General features: G+C 64.5%; 2 protein-coding genes across 7 annotated transcripts; both read left to right on the top strand.

Moving 5' to 3' along the window:
- The first annotated feature begins 1,765 nt into the window (after positions 1-1,765).
- MXRA8 (matrix remodeling associated 8) lies at positions 1,766-6,309 on the top strand. Its single transcript, XM_032494904.1, has 10 exons — positions 1,766-1,902; positions 2,999-3,022; positions 3,139-3,444; positions 3,539-3,640; positions 3,723-4,193; positions 4,456-4,614; positions 4,804-4,840; positions 4,920-4,996; positions 5,103-5,183; positions 5,414-6,309. The coding sequence occupies exons 1-10, from the start codon at positions 1,854-1,856 to the stop codon at positions 5,437-5,439; spliced, it is 1,332 nt and encodes a 443-aa protein (XP_032350795.1). The 5' UTR covers positions 1,766-1,853; the 3' UTR covers positions 5,440-6,309.
- A 2,621-nt stretch (positions 6,310-8,930) lies between these two features.
- Positions 8,931-20,994, top strand: DVL1 (dishevelled segment polarity protein 1). 6 transcript variants are annotated; one of them, XM_032494892.1, is made up of 16 exons: positions 9,120-9,430; positions 14,740-14,809; positions 14,939-15,060; positions 15,337-15,440; positions 15,630-15,786; positions 15,965-16,058; positions 16,158-16,227; positions 16,332-16,471; positions 16,545-16,621; positions 16,730-16,797; positions 16,932-17,084; positions 17,705-17,836; positions 17,957-18,124; positions 18,207-18,413; positions 19,145-19,184; positions 19,682-19,812. In XM_032494892.1, exons 1-15 carry the CDS (start codon positions 9,261-9,263, stop codon positions 19,153-19,155), a joined length of 1,743 nt encoding a protein of 580 aa, XP_032350783.1. In that variant the 5' UTR covers positions 9,120-9,260; the 3' UTR covers positions 19,156-19,184; positions 19,682-19,812. The 6 variants fall into 6 exon arrangements, with proteins under 6 accessions (XP_032350781.1, XP_032350782.1, XP_032350783.1 ...); XM_032494890.1 differs by lacking the exon at positions 19,145-19,184 and having other exon boundaries at positions 8,931-9,430; positions 19,682-20,994; XM_032494891.1 differs by lacking the exon at positions 19,145-19,184 and having other exon boundaries at positions 8,932-9,430; positions 15,630-15,768; positions 19,682-20,994.
- Positions 20,995-21,074: the final 80 nt, after the last annotated feature.

The raw sequence follows: 21,074 nt of genomic DNA, 5'->3' as shown, positions 1-21,074 counted from the left end.
GTGGGGGTCCTCCTTCAGACTTCTGCTTTTGGGCTGAGCTGAGGGCTGGATCTGCAGCACGGGGGCGCCACCAGGCCTCAGCACAGGGCCTGAGGCCAGGGGACCTACTGGGAGAGGGAGTTTAGGGTGTGGACCAGGCAGGGAGCGGACCCTGTCCCCTTCCAGGCTGCTGGGCCGGACCTGGGTCATCTCTGCCTCCCTCCAGCCCTGCTTGGACATCTTCCCTCCACGAAGGAGAGACAGCCTGGCAGCCAGAGGCAGGAACAGAGGGCAGAGGTGGAGGCCAGCGCAGTAGAGACCGAAGGAGAGAGGCAGACATGGGTGGGGGCGCAGAGGAAGGCTGGGAGGGAGGCTGCAGTGCTAATGTAAACCAGTTAGGAAAACAGGGGGAGAGGCCAGGCCTCAAGGCCAGCCAGGCAGGGCTTGTTTTTCCAGAATGAAAGGCCCAGGGAGGAGCTAGGGTGGGGTGGGGAGACTAGCCCTGATTCCAGTTTGGAAAGGGCTCCGCCTCCCAGGGCCTGGATCTTGCAGACGAAAATAGGTCCGTTAGGTTGGGGGTGGGGTGTTCTCCCAGCTGGTCCTACCTGTTGTCACCCCTCACTCCCTCCTACTGCAGCAGCAGCAGCAGCAGCCTCCTCCCCTTCCCTGGAGCCAGAGAGTCTGGCTGGGCTGGGCTCCTCACTCGCTCTTCTGAGGACTTGGGGACCAGGGCAGGGTTCAAGAATGAGACTCCGGCCCACCAGGGCCTGGGACCTGTGACAATAATTCAGTCCAAATGGGCAGTCTGAAAAATGCATTGTGGCTTTCTGTGGTGATGTGGTGGAGTTTTTCTTTTTTCTTTTTCTTTTTTTTTCTTTTTTTGAGGTTTGCTTAACTAGAGAGAGTAGGTTTGGTACACAGTGCGAGGTCTGTGATTTCACATTTGTTTATGTGACTTTGTAAGTTTTCCCAGAGCTTCAAATTTGTGCCTTCTGTTGGGAAGGCTCCCATACCCCACCCCTTCCTTCCCTTCCTGGGAGCAGTGGGGGTGCTCCTGGGAGCAGGGCACCCAGGTCTGGACGGGGTTTCATGGGCACCACGCTGTGCCCTTGATAGTGGGCAGATGGGGGCAGGGGCACCAGGACAGGGGCACTGGGCTGGCCCCACTCAGTGCTCAGGGTCCCCACCCCTCATCTCCCCGGCTGGCTCTCTGGATGGTGCAGTTGACGTAGACAGCAGTGCCCATCCTGTTGTCTGGTGGGAGCCCCCCTGTACCTCCCCAGGGCTGGTGCTACTCTTATCCCCACTACACAGATGAGGAAATGCAGTCCCCAGAGGAGACGGGCCTGCGCGGGTCATCACGTGGCAGCCTGGGCTCCTTGGGGGTCCGACCTCAGGATGCCTTTCTTCTGGCCCCCAGTGGAGGGATGCCTTGGGCCAATGTCCCCCTACAGAGCAGGGGGCGAGGGGTGCTCACCCCAGAACCCCAGGCCTGCAGTGGCCCCAGAGGGGCCCTGTGTGTCACAGACATCTACAGGGTATCCGGGGCCATGCCTTCAGGCTTTCGGGCCCTCCTGCCCCTCCGAGGGCTGAGCTACTGCCCCCTTCTTCAGGACCTGAGCCAGAGGGGAAGCCAAGTCTCTGCTCTGACTCCCCTCACCGTCTGGGACATAGTGGCCAAGGCCCTACCCCTCCCACTAGGCCAGCTAAGGATCTGGGGAGGCCAAGAGGCTGGGCAGGAGCGGAGGGGGCGGTCGGTCTGCAGGGCTCCGTGATGTCATGGCGGGTTCTGAGGAGGGGGAGGGGGGCGGGCTGTTTTTCTGGAGAGTTAGAGCCTGAGCGAGACAAAGCGGACAGAGGGCCAGGCGGGCGCCATGGAGCTGCGGGCCCAGGTCCTGCTCTGGAAACTTGTGCTTCTGCAGAGTGAGTTCGGGTGGGTGGGGGTCAGGAGGCAAAAGCAACCAGTGGGGCTGAGTGAGTTTGTGTTTAGGGCTGCGCTGCCTGTCTCAGCTCCAGCCCCGGGTGGGGTGGGAGGAGGGACGCCCCACCCCGAAGGGGACGGGTCTGGGGGCCTCAGAGGGAACAGGGCACCATGATAAGGCCCCCAGATCAACACATAACCTCCCCTTGCACAGAACTGGCCCCAGAGGGCCAAGCAGGGCAGGGAGGCTGAGGCGGGAGTGGCTCCTCTGGGTCCCTGCACACCCTTTCTCCGGTCTCCCGGATGCCCCTCAGGCCTGTGCTGCTCTGCCGTCAGGAGGAGAGAGGGCTGGGGTACCAAGGGGAGCCTGGGAACCGTGGGTCTCACAGGGTCTTTTCTGGCGCCCTCTTGGGTCCTGGGCCCCTGAGCCCGCCCCCAGGGCTGGCCTGCTGACCGGGCACATTCCTGCGTCCAGTCCAGGCGCTCAGCCACATCTCTGGTGCAGGAATTTGGCTTGTGGGGTGGCAGATGGTGGGGTCACTTCCCACGTCCAGGCTTCTCATGCTTTAGGAAGGCCGAGGGGTTTCTGGGGTGGGGCACCAGTTGTCAGAGGACCCTGGAAGGCAGGTGCATGTGTCACACTGGATATGCATGTGCAAGGAGCCCCCCAAACTGGCCCGAGGTGTCAGGCCCTGGTGCTCTTGTGGCCTTGCTGCAGTGTTGGGGATGGTGGCCACCACTCCTCAGGGTGGCCCTTGGTGACATGCACACTCCAGAGCTGGCCTGCCCAGGGTCTAACCCTGGCTCCACCCCTCATCCCCCAAAGGGCCATCTGCTCTCCCCGCACCCCAGGCAGGTGGCCATGAGGATTGTGTGGGAGCCTGGGAGAGGTAGGGGGAAGAGACCCTCACCTATGTCCTCCGGGCTGCTCTGGCTTTAACTCCACCTGTTAAGTGGGTGTCATTAGCACCACCTCAGCGAGGACTGTAGAAGGGACCCAGGGAACCAAGTGGGGGCCCAGTCTGGGTGGGTGACCCTGATGTAGAGGCTCAGGTGCCCCCCTGGCCCCAGTGTGACTCACTCTCCCTCTCCTTCCAGGCTCTGCTGTCCTTCTGTCCTCAGGTTAGTGACCGCCCTCCCTGGGAACTCCGTCAGTCTTTCTGTTGTCTTGCTTGTCCCACCCTGCACCTGGACTCTTGGGCCACACCCCTCCCCCAGTGACGCTCCCTTCTCACCAGGGCCGTCGGGGCCCGCGACCTCCGGCAGCTCCGTGGTGTCCGAGTCCGCAGTGAGCTGGGCGGCTGGCGCCCGGGCCGTGCTGCGTTGCCAGAGCCCGCGTATGGTGTGGACCCAAGACCGGCTGCACGACCGCCAGCGCGTGGTCCACTGGGACTTCAGCAGCGGCCCAGCCGGTGGCCCTGCGCGCCGGCTCGTGGACATGTACTCGGCGGGCGAGCAGCGCGTTTATGAGCCCCGCGACCGCGGCCGCCTCCAGCTGCCTCCCTCCGCCTTCCACGACGGCAACTTCTCACTGTTCATCCGCGGTACGGGCCATGGAACCGCGGCGGCGGCCTGGGGGCTCCGGGGGCGTGGGCAGGGTCCACGCAGCTCACGGCTGCGTTTTCTCCCGGTGCGTAGCGGTGGAGGAGACGGACGAGGGGCTATACACCTGTAACCTGCATCACCATTACTGCCACCTCTACGAGAGCCTGGCCGTGCTCCTCAAGGTCACTGATGACCGTGAGTGTCCCCCTCCCGCCCGTTCGCACCCCCCTCCTGGCTCCCTCCCGGGCGCGGGTCCCTGACCGACTCGCTCCCCCAGCCCGGGCCGCCGGCGCGCACTGGGACGGCGAGAAGGAGGTGCTGGCTGTGGAGCGCGGGGCGCCCGCGCTGCTAACGTGCGTGAACCGCGCGCACGTGTGGACCGACCGGCACCTGGAGGAGGCGCAGCAGGTGGTGCACTGGGACCGGCAGCCGCCCGGGGTGCCGCATGACCGCGCAGACCGCCTGCTCGACCTGTACGCGTCGGGCGAGCGCCGCGCCTACGGGCCGCCCTTCCTGCGCGACCGCGTGGCGGTGGGGGCGGACGCCTTCGCGCGCGGCGATTTCTCGCTGCGCATCGACCCGCTGGAGCCTGCAGACGAGGGCACCTACTCCTGCCACCTGCACCACCACTACTGCGGCCTGCACGAGCGCCGCGTCTTCCACCTGAGAGTCACCGAGCCCGCCGCCCAGCCGCCCCCGCGGAACTCGCCGGGCAACGGCTCCAGCCACAGCAGCGCCCCCGGCCCAGGTGCAGGAGGCCGCCCTGGGCGCCTGGGGAACGTCTCCGGGGAAGGGGACAGCGAGGCGCGTTTGGCAGCAGCCAACCTCCCTGATCCACTCCTGTCACACATCAGGCACCTGGGTGTGAGCGGAGGGGAGGCCCCGGGGGCGGCGGCCACCCGTCCCTTACCAAGACCCACGAGGCTCCGCTGGGGAGGCCCGGTCGGGGTGCACTGCTCTGTGGGTCTCGCCGGGCGCTCCCTGACGCTGCCCCCGCACGGCCCCAGCAGACCCCACGCTGGCGCGCGGCCGCAGCGTCATCAACGTCATCGTCCCTGAAGGCCGAGCGCACTTCTTCCAGCAGTTGGGCTACGTGCTGGCCACGCTTCTGCTCTTCATCCTCCTGCTTATCACTGTCGTCCTGGCCACCCGACAGCGCCGCCGCGGAGGTGAGCCGGGGCTCCGCAGCGCAGCGCCTGAGCCCAGAACTAGGAAGCCTTTCCCGACCCGAGGTCTGGGGTGTGGGGGCCTGAGCAGAGGGCCCAGTGAGCCCGGGTGCTGGGTTTGGGAGGGTTCTTCTGGGCTAGGGGAGCAGGGGAGGGAACGAGGCTGACCCCAACACGAGTCTCCCTCCTCAGGCTACGAATACTCCGACAAGAAGTTGAAATCCAAGGGGTGAGTGCCCCTCCCAGCTCTCCCCGGGACTGGGTAGACCCACCCACTACTCTAACCTCCCACCACCCTCCTCCTCCAGGAAGGACGTGAACATGGCAGAGTTTGCTGTGGCCACAGGAGATCAGGCTCTTTACAGGAGTGAGGACATCCAACTAGGTGAGGGGCCCCCTGGGACCTCAAGGGATAGACTGTGCCTCCCAGGCCTGGCGTGGGGGAGGCACATCTCCGGGAGGGCCCTCACCTTGCTCTCTCCCGGTACCAGATTACAAAAACAACATCCTGAAGGAGAGGGCTGAGCTGGCCCACAGTCCCCTGCCCCCGAAGAACATCGACTTGGACAAAGGTGAGTGGAGTTGAGGGAGGGAGACCCCTGCCCATCTCAGAGCCAGCTGGCACCCCACTCCACCTGCTGAGAACGCCAAGGCACCAGCCACACCACGGGCAGGAGTCCCCTGCCACCTCAGTGTTCCAGATGCCCCCGAGCAGTCCTCCTGGATGTCTGCCCTATTTCCCCTCCTCCCCCTGCAACAGAGAAACAGAGGGCAGACACCCACCTGTCCCCTTGGCTTCCAGAGTTCAGGAAGGAGTACTGCAAGTAAGGTGATCCCGGGCTCCTGGCTGGGCCAGCAGCTCTGCCAGCTCCTGCCTGTCCGTCTCGGAGGACTCCTCCTGGCCCCTGCGCAGCTCACCTGGCCCCCCTTCCAGCGGCTGGTTCCGCTGTCCTGGAGCTTGGCCTGGACTGGTGCAGCGTGAGGCTGCCTCCTGACCCCTCTCAGGAGCCACCCTGTCCTCACCAGCAATAGTGGGCTCCCAGGGACTGCGGGCCCTGCAGCTGTGCCCTTCAGCACCCTCAGCTGGTGCCCTTCCCTCTTCCTCCTCCTGCAGCCAACCCCCCCCCCAAAGTTCTCCTGGCTTCTGCCTCCTGGGGGCCCGGAGTCCCACCTCTGCAGGGCTGGGGGTGGGAAGACACTCTTGGAGGAGCTCAGGGGGATTCTCAGAGCTGGGGCCCGCCTTGGGGCTGGCACTCCCACCCTCCTCACCCTTCCTTGGGGAGTGCCTGCTGGCTCCCCTAGGCTGTACTGTGTTACCTGCCAGCTGCCGTGGCCTCTGCACGGGAACCTGAGGACTGCATACTCCAGGCCGTGGGCTAACATTCCTTTGTGCTGCCCCGGACCCCCTGGTGCTGCCCTGGGGCCCCTTCTCTGCTTTCCACCCTGCTCCAGCCCCATTTCCAACAAGCTGCCTTGACAGTCACTAGGCTCCACGTGACTTTTGACCCTGACCCCCTTCCCTTAGCTCCCTGGGCTGGAGTCCAGGGGTGAGGCCTCCTTTGACTTCTGTTTTGGCTGAGGACAGGAGGGGGTTGAAGATGCTTTTAGAATGGCCAGAGCTGCCACTCCTGACACCCCACATTTGCTCATCCCAGGGAATTGCCACCGTCACAATAAAGACCACACCTGATTTTTAGACTTGGCCCCAGGTATGCCTCTTCTCTCCCCCTCCATCTCCCTGGGGGGCAGAGTCTGGGCCTTGGGAACCCCCAAGTGCTTTCCTTCATCTGAAGTCACACTGTCATCACCCACACATTGGGTGAAGGTCTAAGAAGGGCGACGGTAGTCGACTGTATGCACTTATTCCTGGTTGGGAAGGAGTTTCACATCCTCTTCTGAGGGTTTATTTGGACGTGGCGGCTGTGTTGGATGTGAGGGTAGAGGGCAGACTGTATTAGTTTAGTCCTCTGAGAAGGGAGGTGGACACCAAGATGAGATTAGATGTATGAGGATAAACGGGGAGGAAACAGGTAGCAGGAGGGCGTTCAGACGGGGGTGCTGGCAGCACAGGAGGGAAAGGAAGGGAGCTGCTGGGGGAAGAAGCCCATTCCTCCAACCTTGACCTCATCCTCCAAAGCCCTCCCAGGACAGCAGGGGGCAGGAAAGAGTGACTGTCACCCTACTTGGAAAATCCAGAGTGGGGTGCTGAGAGTGTGCAGATTCTGACCTGCTGAGTGAGGAAGCACCAGATACCACATGGGGTTGGGTCAGCAGCTGGCTCCCCCAGTATCCCAGCTCCCACTTTGGGAAAGTGAAAACCCCAGGGTCCTTTGATGAAGGCACAGTTTCAATACCTCACACAAAGAACTAGAGTCACAAAACTTGTTACTCAGAGATCCTGCTGTTGGTGGGGGCGGTGCCCAGTGAGCTAGGGGAAGGGCAGTCTTACATCCAGGCCCCTGGTGAGCAGGAGATGGACAGGAGGGTAGTGGGCATCTATGACTTATAAGGTGGTTGGGGCAGCAGTCACTGACTTTCACGGGCTCAACTCTGGTCATTTTAAAAGATGACCCAGAAAAAGCAAGGTGGTGGAAATCCTTATCTAAATGTCCCGACTCCCGGTATGGGCAGGGTTGTCACACTGTGAAGTGCCTGGGCAGCAACTCAAAATAGCTGTTTTCTCATCACAGCCCCACGAGGACCCCATGGTGGCAAAGGCAGGGAGGGAGGCTGGGACAAGCAGCTGTGGCTGGCTTCAGAATGTGCCTCCCTCCCAGCCCAAAGCCACACTGCCACTGGACAAGGCACCTCCTGTAAGAGTTCAGGCTGTGGTCACAAACTCACCCTCCTTGAAGGGGCCCAGCTTGACCACTTCAGCACTGGCGCTGGGATTGGCCTCTGGCCTTTGGTTACCAGCCTCTCTCCTGTGACTTGGGCTGTTTCAGGTGGGAGATAGAGGCTTGGGGGCTGGAGTGCAGCTGGGGCATCAGATCCCCTGCATCTGTGTGACCTGCAGCCATTTGTGTCTGGCCTGGGGGTGCTGGTCCCCTGGTGAGCTCTCATGGTACCATCTTCCCCCTTCCCTGAATACCCAGCAGACAGCCATGAAGGACCCTTCCTCTAAGGCCATCCTGCCTGGTTTCCTTAGATTACCTCTGGGGACACTGAGACCCAAGAGAAGGCCCAGGCTTTGCTGCGTGGGTGCCAACCTCACAGAGCCCTGCTCTCCTCATCAGAGCCTAGGGGAATGGAGGTCAGGACCCACGCCCTAGGCTCACCGGGGGTGGTCCCTAGCCTAGACTTATGGCCAAACTCTGGTTCCTCCAGTCAGTGATGGACTAATAGAGTCTTTTCTTGTTCTGATCCACTGCCTGCAAATGGCCATGACCTGGCATGCAGGAGAGTACCAGGCTCTGCCAGCTTCGAGGGAAGTGCTGGAGACAGGTCTCGGGGCATCACTCTCAGGCCCTATCCTAGGGCCTTTCCCCTTCTTGCTTTGGCCAGCATGGGCCTCCTGGTGGCCTCAAGTTTTCCTGCTGGGGTAGGGGAGGGAGAACAGCTGTCCCCAGTGGGCTGGACCCCTCACACCGCGTTTTCCTTGCCCCATAGAGGACCCCAGGCTGGTTGGATGGACAGGAGCCAGGGAAAAAGTCCCTACACCGGCTGTCAGGAGCACCGTGCCCAGGCACCTCCTGCGTGCGTGCCTGCGCACGGCTGCCCGTGCTGACCCCCACTGTCGCCTGAGCATCACAAACACGTGTTCACACTTTCACTCCCACGTCCACATGGGCATCTGCATTCACTTGGCTTCTATTTCTTGAAGCCCCCGTAGGACCTGGAGCGCCAGCTCCAAGCTGGCGCGGGGGCGCAAAGTGACCAAGTGTCCTCAGTTCCAGCCCGGACACAAGAATTCCCGCGGTCTCCCGCAGCCCGCCGATGTGACCTGGGCGCCTCCGGACTCTAAAGGGATGGAGACCCGGAACCGGGCCGCGCGGAACCCCTCCGAAGTCTTCCGGTGGGGGCGCGACGTGCAGACGGGGTGCGGAGCCTCCGGAAGGTCCCCACCCACCTTTTCCTCAAGGGGTGCTCCCCAGACCGCCCACAGGCCGAGAATCAGGGACCCCAGTGTGCTGGCCTGCGCGTGTCCGGGGCGCCCGGGGCGTGGGCCGAAGGCTCTGAGCCCGGGCACGCAGGCAGGGAAACCCCGCCACCCACGCGCGCCCCGCCCACCCCGCCCGCGCTTGCGCAGCTCCTCCCCCGCGCCGCGGGCCGCCCGCTGACGTCAGGCCCGCGGCTCTCGGGCGCCCCCGGCGGCCGCGAGCAGCCGGGCCTGCGGTCCCTTTAACGCGCGGCCCGAGGGGGCGGCGGCGGGGCGCACGGACGCGGCGGGCCTCGCGCCCTCCCTGCCTGCGTCCCGGGCCGGGGGCGCATGGGCGGCCGCCGGCGACAGGGCAGCAGCCAGGGCGCGCGCGGGACCAGGGCCGAGGCTGAGGCCGGAGGGGCGGGCGGGGCCGGCGGGGCCGGGGCGGCCGGGCAGGGGCGCGGAGGCCTGGTCGCGGCCGGGCCGGGAGCGGCGCGCGGGCGGGGCGCGGGCCGGCGGCGGAGAGGCGCCCGCGTCCGAGGCCCGGGCCGGGCCTGAGCGCCGCACCATGGCGGAGACCAAGATTATCTATCACATGGACGAGGAGGAGACGCCGTACCTGGTCAAGCTGCCCGTGGCGCCCGAGCGCGTCACGCTGGCCGACTTTAAGAACGTGCTCAGCAACCGGCCCGTGCACGCCTACAAATTCTTCTTCAAGTCCATGGACCAGGACTTCGGGTCAGTGGGCAGCGGGGCCTGTGCGCGAGCTCGGGCTCGCGTGTCGGCACCTGTCTGCGCCAGGCGGGGCATCATGGGGATCCTGGGGCTGCGACCCGGTCGGTGCCTCCACGCGCCTGCTTGCCCTAGTGCGGTGTGTCCCACCTGTCTGTGCTCAGAGAGGGGACACTGCCTGGGCCCCTGACGGCCTGCGTAGGAACCTGAGAACTCTGGGCCGTGGACCGGCGAGGGTCCTGGCTTCTCCGCGCACCCTGGGCCTTGTCCTGAGCTTGTGTGATCTTCCGGTATAGGTCTGTGGTCCAGGTCGACTTCCGAATCCCACTTTGGCACCTGTCAGATTCAGAATTCGCTGCCCCACTTCTGTGGAGGGCAAGTGCTGGGGGATGGCCAGGAGAGCTTGTGATTCGTGGAGCTTGGAATCAGAAGAGTGTCCAAGGGCCTGGGGAAAAGGGTTGGGCTGGGGGCAGGGTGCCAGCCACCCAGTGGGTCCCCTAGTTAGCATGGGGGAAGTGAGGTTATCTGGGACAGGGGCACGGATCTGTCTACTGGGATCTGCAGAAGTTTCTGGAGGCTCAAGACAGCCTCCTCCTGGCCGCCTTCTACAGGGTCCTCAGGACAGGGCAGAGGTCAAGGGTCACAGGGGACCGTGGGATGTCATCCTGCCCACTCCTGCCCTGGGGTTGCTGGCCGCAGGGCCTCTGCTCCTGCTGAGCTGCCCAGCACTTGGGTTCCTGGGAACAGCCCAGGCCACCTGCTGACTCCGGGCTGCCTCTGGGTCAGCGTCCCCACATCAGCCCTTAGCAGTGGCTATCCTGGCCGAGGGGACATCCTGTTTGTGCTGGGCTGGGCTTCTGGAGTGGTGAGTGGTGAGCAGGAGGCTGGCTGTCTGCTGGAGGCCTGACCCAGCACAGTCACGGGTAACCTGAGTCCCTTGCTCAGCGGTGCTGGGGGGCTGGGTACCCAGAGGCCTCGTGGGCTGAGCAGGTGTGCCTGGGCGCCCTCAGGCAGCCTGTGTCCTTGTATGTGGCTGAGTCTTGGGACTTTGACATTGCGGCCGTTTCCTGGATTGTGTAGTTTGCATGGGCCCCCCAGGTCAAGCTAAGACCATCTGTGGCTCTCAGGGAGGCCTAAGGGGTGTATAGACAACTAGATTCTCTTGGGCTTCTCCAACACCAGGGAGAGGCAGAGAGGGGAACGTGTGCCCTTGGCAGCCTGGGAAAGGTGGAGGCCCCAGCCCTACGGGGCTCAGATTAGGAGCCGCCCCGAGGCTGGGCTCTTCAGAGTAGGACATTGATTTAGGGAGTCTGGTCCAGGCTGCCTGGCCTACCCTCACTGGGCAATCTCTCACTGTCTCACTCCTCTGGGTCTGGGCTGCTTTGACTGTAAGCTTTAGGTCTATGGAAGTGAACTTTTGTTTTTCATTTAGTTTATTGTTTTAGCAAAAATCACCAGAGTCGCACATGCTCTGTCACAAACCCAAGTCTGCAGGAAGCGTGTGGCATGGCATATGCCCAGCTCGCCCAGGTTGCTGCCCTTGGATGGTGCTCTGGGGTGCATCCTGACTGATATGACATTGCTCTTGTGTCTGATAGCCACTGAGCTGCAGAGACTCCACACCCACAACATACACTCCCAGCAGAGGGCAGGTCTGCTGTGGGGTTTGCAGGACTTACGGGTGCCCTGGCCTTGGAGGATGGTGGGCAGGCAGATCTGGGTCTTGGAGTATGAGTAGGAGTTCTTCAAGTTGTCTGTTTTGCATGGCTGGGATGTAGGGGAGGAAACAGGACTAGGCTGGTAGGCTGGGGTGGGGGAAGGATTGGGGTGACTCTGGAAGGCACACAGGCAGACAGAACAGGGGAGGCTCACCTTATTCCACTCCCTCACCCCCACCTCCCGCCAGACCTCTGGTTCGTGGCCTGTTGGCTTCAGAAACCTGGGAGAGGATCTGCCGTCTTTCTCCCCTTCTATGAGATCTGCCTACAGCACTCCAAACTTTACTTATTCTATATGATCATTTCTTGAGTAGAATAACTTCTTCTGGGAGGGGCTGATTAGTCACTCACACTTCAGAATAAATAAGAGCTGGAGGCTCAACCTTGGTACCTCATGGATGTAGCTGGAGGTTTGAGAAAGAGGGCAGGTCCTGGCTGGGCTGGGTCAGCGACCCCCGCATGAGAGGGGTCACCTCAGACTGGGGACTGTGAGGAGTACCTGGTGGGCCTGGGCTTCTTGCCCCAACCCCTCCTCTCGCTGTGGGCTGGGCCCTGAGTTCCTGGGGCCTCTGCTTACAGCCACAGCTGACCAGGAAGGGAAGAGGGAGTCTGAGGTGTGGCCATGGGCTCTGGGCTGGCCCTGCTCCCCCACAGGCATCTTTGAGCAACTGAGTGGAGAGTCCTATGCCCACCTTGCACTTTTCCACTGCAGGTCACAGCTGTTCTGCCCCAGTGAAGCTGGGGAGGGTCTCTAGACCTGTGGTGGCCTCGCCTGGAGATGCCAAGCGTTGGGTTTGGTGAATGGCTTTGCAGCTGGGGTCTGGGCCTGGTGTTTGGGCTGGGAAGCAGAGGCTGAGGGTCCTTAGCTCACAGATTTCCACTACCAGAGTTCTTCTGCTGTTTCCAGGCCTGGCTGCACTTGGCACTAAGCTCGTCCGCCTGGCAGGGGACCTGGCTCCTCTGTCTCTGGGCCGGGAGCTCCGGTCCTGGGGCCAACTGTCTGTGGGCCGTGGGTGGTGTGCTGGGGCCTGCGCTTGGCCTGCCCCAGACTGCCTGCAGCCTCCCTCTGCCCTCTGCAGCTCTGCTGTCACTGTCAGTGCCCCAGGAGTGTGGGGAGAGTCCAGACAGGTCACCCCTGTTTGTGGCAGCACGTGAAGGACAAGGTCCCCTCACCCTGCAGAACCTGAGCTGGGTCAGGAGGCAGTGAGGGGACCTGTGAAAACGCCGAGGGAACTGAGGAGCCCTGACTCATGGGGGGACTCTGTGCCTCTGGGGACACAGCTGGGGTCATCCTGCTGGCCTGTGGCGTGCTGTGGCCTCTGGGAGCCTGAGGGTCCTCCTGGGCCCTGGGCTCAACTCCAAGAGCCCCACTCTGAGCAGATTCCTGGCCGGGGCGAGTCTGTGGGGGTGGCGGGTGGGGCTGGGCAGCCCAAGTTCCAGGTTAACCGGGCTCTCGCCAGGAATTCTGAGGTTGGGGCAAGATGCCAGCAGGGGTGCCCTGGGTGGCCACACTGAGGGTGTCTTCACTGACCGCTGCTCCTGAGGCCTGCTCTCCCACCTGGTGAGGCCCGGCCCAGGAGGGAGCCCCGAGTTGCTTGGGGGCATTCCCCATGCTCCCTGAGGCCCCCCCGACCCCACCCCGACCTTGGCCCTGTCCCAGGCCATCAGTCGACAGCATTGTGCACCTGTGCCCTTTGTCCTGGAGGCTTGGATGCCTGCTGGCCTGGCCTGGCTGCCTCTCAGTGCCCCAGCTCCCAGGTAGAGGGCCGAGTGCTCTGTTGTGCAGGCTGGGAGACATGGGTTTCTCAGGCTGGGGGTGTTGGGGAAGCAGGGTCTCTGAATCCTGGGAGGGGCATCCGTGCTTAGGTGGGGTGCACAGAGGCCTTGGGCAGCCCTGGGTGATGGGTCCTCTGGAGGTGCTGGCCACCTGGGCGGTAGGTGGGAGCCAGGTCCCTCTCAGGTCTCTGTTGCTGTTGTCACTCAGAGATGGTGCTCTGGGCCTGCTGGGTCCCCCGGAGGGCTCGCTGCAGCCCCCTATGTGCTGGCTGCAGTTGGAGGACCCCAGGTATCTCCAGGCCACCTCAGGTCTTCCTGTGGTGACCACCTTCTGTATGGCCTCCTTGGCTGAGTCTTGGGCAGGGTCACGGCCTCCTTGGAGCTCAGCTCTGCGGGACTGTGGTGCGTGAATGGAGGCAGCAGACACAGTGTCTGCTCCTGGCTGGGGAGAGGAGGGTCCCAAGAAATGACTCTTTCTGCCCATTGGGGTGTGCACCCCATCTGTGCGTGTGTGGCTGCCCTGGGAGGTGCCTGGGGGTCACTATAGGACCCTGGTGGGGCGTCCCCTCCCTCCCGGGCTGGCCCTATCTCCTCCGTCCTCTGCCCAGATGTCTCAGGCCCTCTCCCAATGGGCGGGGTAGCTTGGGTCCTTGCTCCCTGGGTGGGAGTGTGGATGCCAGCTCTGCAGGAGCTTCCTGACACCTGCTGCCTGGGACTAGCTGAGTCCAGGGGTCCGGGCCCAGCAGGCCAAGAGGCTGCTTCCTGCCTGGTCTCGCAGCTCGTGTTCCTACTCCAGGCCCAAGTCCCAGGTGTGGAAATCGCGTTGAGCTGGGCAGGGCTGGGCTCCAGTGGGGTGGGGCCCCAGGGTACCTTCTGCTGCAGGCCCCGCCCTGCCTGCCCTGCTTCCTGGGCCTCCAGGAGGCCACAGTGTGGGATGTGCCTGGGCCACAGCCACTGCTGGCTCTGCCCGGGGCCCCTCCCCTGCTGCCCTCCTCACCCCTCTGAACCTGACACCTGGACCTCCCCATCCTGTTTCTGACCCCAGGGTCATTGGCCTCCTTCCCAGCTGGTGTTGCCCTGGCCTTCTGCGACCTGCCTTTCCCACCTCCACAAACCCACCTGACAGGGCAGCATTTAGGGGTGGGCCAGGCTAGCCCCTGGGCAGTGGTGTGGCCAGTGGGGCCTGCTGACCTCCAGGACCTGAGACTTCTCAGGGGCCTGGCTGGCCCTGTGCCTGGCTACCCTTCCAGGTCTTGTGTTGGGCTGATGCAGTGGGTGGGGATCCGCTTCTGTCTCCCCAGCTGGGCCAGTTGGCCAGGAGGATGGTCAGTGTCCTTGGAGTGTGAATGCAGGGGTTGTGTGTGCTCTGCCATCTTGACCTGCTGACGTCCCCGGGGTCTCACCGAGCGTGCGTCTGTGCTGAGGCCTGCCATGATCCAGGCCCTGTTCTAGGCTGGTGGGGTGGGTTCGGGCAGGAGGAAGCTGGACAGAGCCCTGCCCTGAGGGCCCACCCCTGTGGGGTGCACAGGCACAGAGCCAAGTAGGTCCTCATGTCGTAGGGGTCCCAGGCAGGGACTCCTGGTGCTGGTAGGTTGGGTGTCTGGACCCCCTTGGACCTGGGCCTTGGGAGGGGTCCTTGGAAGGATGATGAAGGCTCCCAGGAAGGGAGCATGCTGGGCAGGGCACCCACACAGACTGGCATCTGGGTGTGTGGCTGAGGCCCCATGTGGCATGCACCCTGGCCATGCTGGGGGCCCTACTCCAGAGCCCACTGTGGGAGCACACCTAGTGCGACAGCCTCACGCCTACATCTGCCCACAGGGTTGTGAAGGAGGAGATCTCCGACGATAATGCCAAGCTGCCCTGCTTCAATGGCCGTGTAGTCTCCTGGGTGAGTCTGTGGGACGTTGGCAGAGGGTCCTCAGCCCGGTAATGTGGGAGGAGGTGGTCACTTGTGCCTCAGTGCCCTGCTGGGGGCGCCCGAAAGCCAGCGTCCCTGAGCCCTCACTCTTGTCCACAGCTGGTCCTGGCTGAGGGCGCGCACTCCGACGTGGGGTCTCAGGGCACTGACGGCCACGCAGACCTGCCCCCGCCTCTCGAGCGAACAGGCGGCATTGGGGACTCCCGGCCCCCCTCCTTCCAGTAAGGGCTCTGGAGGCGCTGAGCCCCGTGCTCTCAAGGGGCTTGCTGCCCGCCAGGCCTGTTGCGGGTGGGGAGGGGCAGCTGAGCAGGGACCCACGGTCATTAGGAGCTGGGCAGCAGAGGAGGAGCAGGCAGACAGGCCGGGGTGGGCCGGTGGGTGAATGGGCCCCTGTCAGTGTCAGGGTCCCACTGGACGAGAGGGCTGGGGAGCTGAGGGGGCATTCCAGGCGCCCGTGATCCGGCCTGCCCCGGCCCACTCCCCTCTTACTGGCACAGCCCGAATGTGGCCAGCAGCCGTGATGGGATGGACAATGAGACTGGCACGGAGTCCGTGGTCAGCCACCGGCGGGAGCGAGCCCGACGCCGGAACCGTGAGGAGGGTAAAGAGGCCACGCCCTTGACCTCCCTGGGGCCCCTGTGGTGCACCCATGCCCTGCTGACCCTGGGTATAGCCCCTGTCCAGTGGGGGTCCCTTGGTAGAGGTTCCAGACCCAACTGCCCAGGACCCTAGTGGCCCCCGGCAACCCCGCAGTCACCCTGCCAGCCCCTATCCCGTGCTATCCCCACAGCCTCCCGGACCAACGGGCACCAGAGGGGGGACCGGCGCCGGGACCTGGGGCTGCCCCCCGACAGCACATCCACGGTGCTGAGCAGCGAACTGGAGTCCAGCAGCTTCATCGACTCCGACGAGGATGAGAACACCAGCCGGTGGGCGTGGGTGGGCGGGTGAGCCGGGGGATGTGCCCAGGTGCATGCGTGTGTCTGAGCGCACACATGTGCGGGGAGGGGTGCACGGCGCAGGGCTGAGCCCTCTCCTTACTGGGCCCGCCCCTGTCCCTGCCTTCTCCTCAATTTTGTGGAGTTGGGGCCGGGAGAGGGCGACCCCTGACTCTGTGCCCCCCAGGCTGAGCAGCTCCACGGAGCAGAGCACCTCCTCCCGCCTCATCCGGAAGCACAAACGCCGGCGGCGGAAGCAGCGCATGCGGCAGGCAGACCGGGTAGCGTGGGCCGCGAGTCGCTGGTGAGCCCTTCTCCGGCCACAGGCCCTGCCCTCAGCCCTTCACCTGGTGCCTGTCCTTCTGTCCGTCCATCCACAGGCCTCCTCCTTCAGCAGCATCACGGACTCCACCATGTCCCTGAACATTGTCACCGTCACGCTCAACATGGGTGAGGCCCCGCGGGGTCTCGGGCTGGGGTCCCTTGGGGGGTGTGGGTCTCTGGGTGGGGTTGCGGGCCTCTGGGGACCCCCTGCTCACCCCACCCCCCTGCAGAGCGGCACCACTTTCTGGGCATCAGCATCGTGGGCCAGAGCAACGACCGGGGTGACGGTGGCATCTACATCGGCTCCATCATGAAGGGTGGGGCTGTGGCCGCTGACGGACGCATCGAGCCCGGCGACATGCTGCTGCAGGTGCGGGCCGTGGGGAGCTGCTGGGGGGCCGAGGGGCCAGCTCCCCGACCCACCGCGCTGACCCCTCCCCCAGGTGAACGATGTCAACTTCGAGAACATGAGTAACGACGATGCGGTGCGGGTGCTGCGGGAGATCGTGTCCCAGACTGGGTGAGACCTGTGCAGGGTGGGGATCCATGGGGCAGGGGAGGGGGTGGGGCTCTGCAGGGCTGGGTGGGGCCCGAGGGGCCTCACCGGTGTGACCCACCCACCCCACAGGCCCATCAGCCTCACGGTGGCCAAGTGCTGGGACCCGACCCCACGGAGCTACTTCACCATCCCGAGGGGTGAGTGAGCCCATGGGGCTGGCGGGGCGGGGGGTGGGCGCACCGGCCCAGCCTGAGGGCCTTTCTCCTCTGTGCCCCGGGCTCTGCTTTTTCCCCCACTGTTCATCGTCTGTTGCCACGTGGCGGCCGCCCAGCTGACCCCGTTCGGCCCATCGACCCGGCTGCCTGGCTGTCCCACACGGCGGCGCTGACCGGAGCCCTGCCCCGCTATGGTACGAGCCCTTGCTCCAGCGCCATCACCCGCACCAGCTCCTCCTCACTAACCAGCTCTGTGCCTGGCGCTCCGCGTAAGTGGCAGTTCACGAGATCAGGGGACTGAAGCACCGGGTGAGGCCTGGCCGGCCGCCCACCTGGCATGGTCACACTCGAGAGCCAAGCCAGCCTTGAGTGTCTGTGCTGCAGCGCTCACCCGGGTCTGACCCAGCGTGGACCTGTGGGCCCCCTGTCTGTGCGGTGGGAGTGGAAGGTGCCTGCAGGGGCTGGGCCCAGGGGTCAGCCATGGCCGGGGTCAGGGGAGAGGTGGGTGCACGCACATGGCCCCCACTCTGCTTTCCTGCCATTAACACAACTAACTCCCCTGAGCTCGCGGTGTGAGGGGTGGAAGAGGCCTGATCTCTGGCCCGAGGGCGCCGGTCTGCAGGGTGGGGGTGGCCTCGCCCTAGTAGGACCCGAGATCCTGATGAAGCACCTGCAGGGTGGGAGACAAAGGTCCCCCCGACCCAGGCCTGGCCCTGCGGGGTCTGTTGAACGGTGGTATGGGCCTCACAAGTCTCGGCTTTGCAGCCTGTGCTCCCTAGTAGCAGACTCTGGCCTCTGCAGGGCTGCAGCAGGCAGGGCCTGGGGTCTGTTTCTAGCTCTCCTCCACTCGTCAGCCACTCGGGGCTGAGGAGGGCACCGTGCCTTGCAGAGCTGGAGGAGGCCCCACTGACGGTGAAGAGTGACATGGGCGCCGTCGTCCGCGTCATGCAGCTGCCGGACTCAGGCTTGGAGATCCGAGACCGCATGTGGCTCAAGATCACCATTGCCAACGCTGTCATCGGTGAGGGTCCCCTGGCTGGTGGCGGGGCAGGGCGGGGTAGCCCCGCAACACTGTCACTGCGGGGGCCCTCCGTGGGCCGGGCGGCCCTGGGTTCTGTGCCCTGACGCCTGCTGCGGCCAGGGGCGGATGTGGTGGACTGGCTGTACACACACCTGGAGGGCTTCAAGGAGCGGCGGGAGGCACGCAAGTACGCCAGCAGCATGCTGAAGCGGGGCTTCCTGCGGCACACGGTGAACAAGATCACTTTCTCCGAGCAGTGCTACTACGTCTTCGGGGACCTGTGCAGCAGTGAGTCAGGGGCTGCGGGCCGGGCGTCCCCGACGGCCTGCGCACCCCAGGCTTACCCACCCCCACCCTCCCCTCCCACCAGATCTTGCGGCCCTGAACCTCAACAGTGGCTCCAGTGGGGCCTCGGATCAGGACACACTGGCACCCCTGCCCCACCCGGCTGCCCCCTGGCCCCTGGGTCAGGGCTACCCCTACCAGTACCCAGGGCCCCCGCCCTGCTTCCCGCCCGCATACCAGGACCCTGGTTTCAGCTACGGCAGCGGCAGCGCTGGGAGTCAGCAGAGTGAAGGTGAGAGCCCACAGGTGCTTGGCTCCCTGCCTCCCCACCGCCTGGCTCTGCCCTGTGTGCCCACCCCCTCTGCCCTGTGTGCTCCCACCTGCTCTGTGCTTGGGCCCTGGGGGGCTCCCTCTGGAAGGGGTGAATGGTGCAAGGGGACAGAGGAGGAGAACCTGGAGGCTTCAGGGGTTGCTTGGGGGGTGCTGGTGTTCTAGCTGGTGAGGCAGATGCAGAGGCCAGGAGACGGTGTGGGTGGGGATGGGGGCATGGAGAGGTATAGAGGCCTGGGGTGGGGCAGCAACAGAGGGGCCCCAGGACGCGTGGAGGATGGACACCTCCCTTGGGCACCCGCAGCCTGGCAAGGAACTAGAGGTGGGCAGCTTCATAGGCAGCTGGAGCCGGACGCTGGGATGTGTGGAGTGCTGAGCAGGGATGTTGGTGGTGTTCCTGAGGAGGGGGCCTGTTGGAACAGTGTCCCGAGGCCGAGTAGGGGTCGATGAGGCCCATGGGTGCATGCTCACAGTGTCTGGGGAAAGGTCAGGTGGCTGGCCTAGCAGCCCCAGAGAAAGGCTGGGGGAGAGGAGAGTGATTGGAGGGCAGCGGTGTCTGCCAGGTGGCTGTGCCCGGTGCCTGTGGACCCTGGACAGGCCCAGCTGGCAGGGGGTGCGCCCTGGTAGGCGGGTGTGGGTGCCCGGCCAGGCCTGGTGTGTAACTCATCTATCCCTTGCTTTGTGCTGAGCAAGCCTTAGACTGAAGGACTAGCGGAACGGACCCTCGGGGCCGGTAAGCCAGGGTCCTGCCCGCCGTCCCTCTCGGCACGTCCCCAGCCACTCGGCGTCTTCAGGTTCCCAACGCTTCCTGAGAGTCAGGACAGGCTGAGCTGAGCAGCTGGCCAGGGCTCTGGGGTCAGTCATAGGCGGGTCTTTGGGCGGGGAGCTCAGGGTGGCCGGCAGGTGTACCGGGCACACGGGGCCTTCTCTGCGCCTCAGTTTCTCAGCTGCAAGACCAGGCCCTCGGTTCAGGCATTGGGGTGAGGTGTTGGGGCATCGTGCTGGCCCCGGAGCGTCCCTGCCTGTCTGTACCCCCCCCCCCGCCCCTGCCTGCTGTAGCTGCTCTGCTTCCCTGGGCGGGGCTGGCCCAGCCCTCACGTCTGCATGGCTGCCCCCCAACCCTCCCCGACCCCGGCTCAGGACCACCAGGTTCTGCCCTGGGCTGCCCTGGCCACGGCCAACTGTCCTGGAACTGACTGTCCCATTCCTCTCCCTCTTTCTCGACCCCAGGAAGCAAAAGCAGTGGGTCCACCCGGAGTGCTGGCGGGAGCAGCCGTCGGGCCCTGGGCCGGTCGGCTGGAGCCGGGGGCAGCGGCAGTGAGTCAGACCCCACAGCGCCAAGTGGGGCAGGCGGCAGTGGCTGGCGGGAGCGTCCGGCTAGCCAGCTCAGCCGGGGCAGCAGCCCACGCAGTCAGGCCTCGGCTGCTGCCCCAGGGCTCCCCCCACTGCACCCCCTGACAAAGGCGTACTCTGTGGTGGGTGGGCCACCTGGGGGGCCGCCTGTCCGGGAGCTGGCCGCTGTCCCCCCAGAGTTGACTGGCAGTCGCCAGTCATTCCAGAAGGCCATGGGGAACCCCTGTGAGTTCTTTGTCGATATCATGTGACCGAGGAGAGAGTGCCTTCAGCCCGGCCCTGCTGTGGGGCATCTGGTGGCCCTCCTGCTCTGGCAGGAGGGTGCCGTACCTGGAGCTTGTGTGGGCTTGCCTTAGTGGCCGTCCTGGGTCAGACCAGCCTGTGCTTCTGTGCCGTGGGGTCTCGGTCTAGACAGAGAGTGGCAGCAGGCTGGAGGAGGGGGCGGTGAGGGCAGCCCATCCACTCCTGGTTGTAGCAGCTCGCATCTGTGCAGACCCTCACTGGGGCCTCCATCTCCGTGTTCAGGCAGGTCTGACCTGCCACCCCTTGGCGTGGGCCTTGGACCCCCACTCACCCCAGAGCTGTGCACAGGGCCTCAGACCGAGCTGAGAGGTGGCTGCTGGGCCTGGGCCCCCCTCTTCACTCAGTTCACAGGCTGCACCCATCTTGCCCAGGCCCGGGATGCCCTCTCAGGGGAGGATCAGAGTCCCCAGTCCCCTCTGTGGCTGCCTAGGGTAGGGATCTAATTTATTTATTTATTGCCTGGCCTGTGTGCTGTGGGGGGTGGCAGCCAAGTCAGCCACTGCCCCCGTCCCCTGAAGCGGAGTTTGCATGTCCCCCCACCTGCACAGGGGACACAGGTTGTGTTTGAACATGTGAGGGAGGATTGGTGAGGAGGAGACAAACCGAGGGGCGTGTCTCGGCTGGTGGGATGGGAGACGTGACTCTGAGGGGCGAGAAGCACAGGGCTGCTGCAGGGCTGGGTCTGGGGCCAAGGGTGTGGCCAGCTCGCCCTAACTGGCTGACCCAGGGTGACTGCCCACTACATACGCCGCTTCGTCCCGGCGTCTGGCCTGCATACGTCTGCACTGTAGATACCGTATCGAGTCGGGGCGTCCGTCCAGATAGTTAACAGAGCTGCTTCCGTGTAAATGCTATTTTAAACATTAAAAAGCATTTAATTTTATGGGGCTGGTGTGTGACCTTTGTCTCTTCTTCCGCACTTTAGGAGACTGGGGTGCTGGGGCAGGTCAGCCTCCCCAGGACTGGC

The sequence above is a fragment of the Camelus ferus genome, chromosome 13 (genome assembly GCF_009834535.1).
Source record: "Camelus ferus isolate YT-003-E chromosome 13, BCGSAC_Cfer_1.0, whole genome shotgun sequence".
Lineage (NCBI taxonomy): Eukaryota > Metazoa > Chordata > Mammalia > Artiodactyla > Camelidae > Camelus > Camelus ferus.
Note: the sequence above shows the minus strand (reverse complement) of the source record. Positions and strands in the feature narration are given on the sequence as shown.

Excerpts from the sequence above, each read along its gene's own strand:
- MXRA8 (XM_032494904.1), top strand. The coding sequence starts at position 1,854 with ATGGAGCTGCGGGCCCAGGTCCTGCTCTGGAAACTTGTGCTTCTGCAG. Across the intron at positions 3,023-3,138 it reads TGCTGTCCTTCTGTCCTCAG|GGCCGTCGGGGCCCGCGACC; the intron begins GTTAGTGACCGC and ends CCTTCTCACCAG. Across the intron at positions 3,445-3,538 it reads CTTCTCACTGTTCATCCGCG|CGGTGGAGGAGACGGACGAG; the intron begins GTACGGGCCATG and ends CCCGGTGCGTAG.
- DVL1 (XM_032494890.1), top strand. The coding sequence starts at position 9,261 with ATGGCGGAGACCAAGATTATCTATCACATGGACGAGGAGGAGACGCCG. Across the intron at positions 15,787-15,964 it reads CGGTGGGCGTGGGTGGGCGG|GCTGAGCAGCTCCACGGAGC; the intron begins GTGAGCCGGGGG and ends TGTGCCCCCCAG. Across the intron at positions 16,472-16,544 it reads CCGGCGACATGCTGCTGCAG|GTGAACGATGTCAACTTCGA; the intron begins GTGCGGGCCGTG and ends CCCCTCCCCCAG.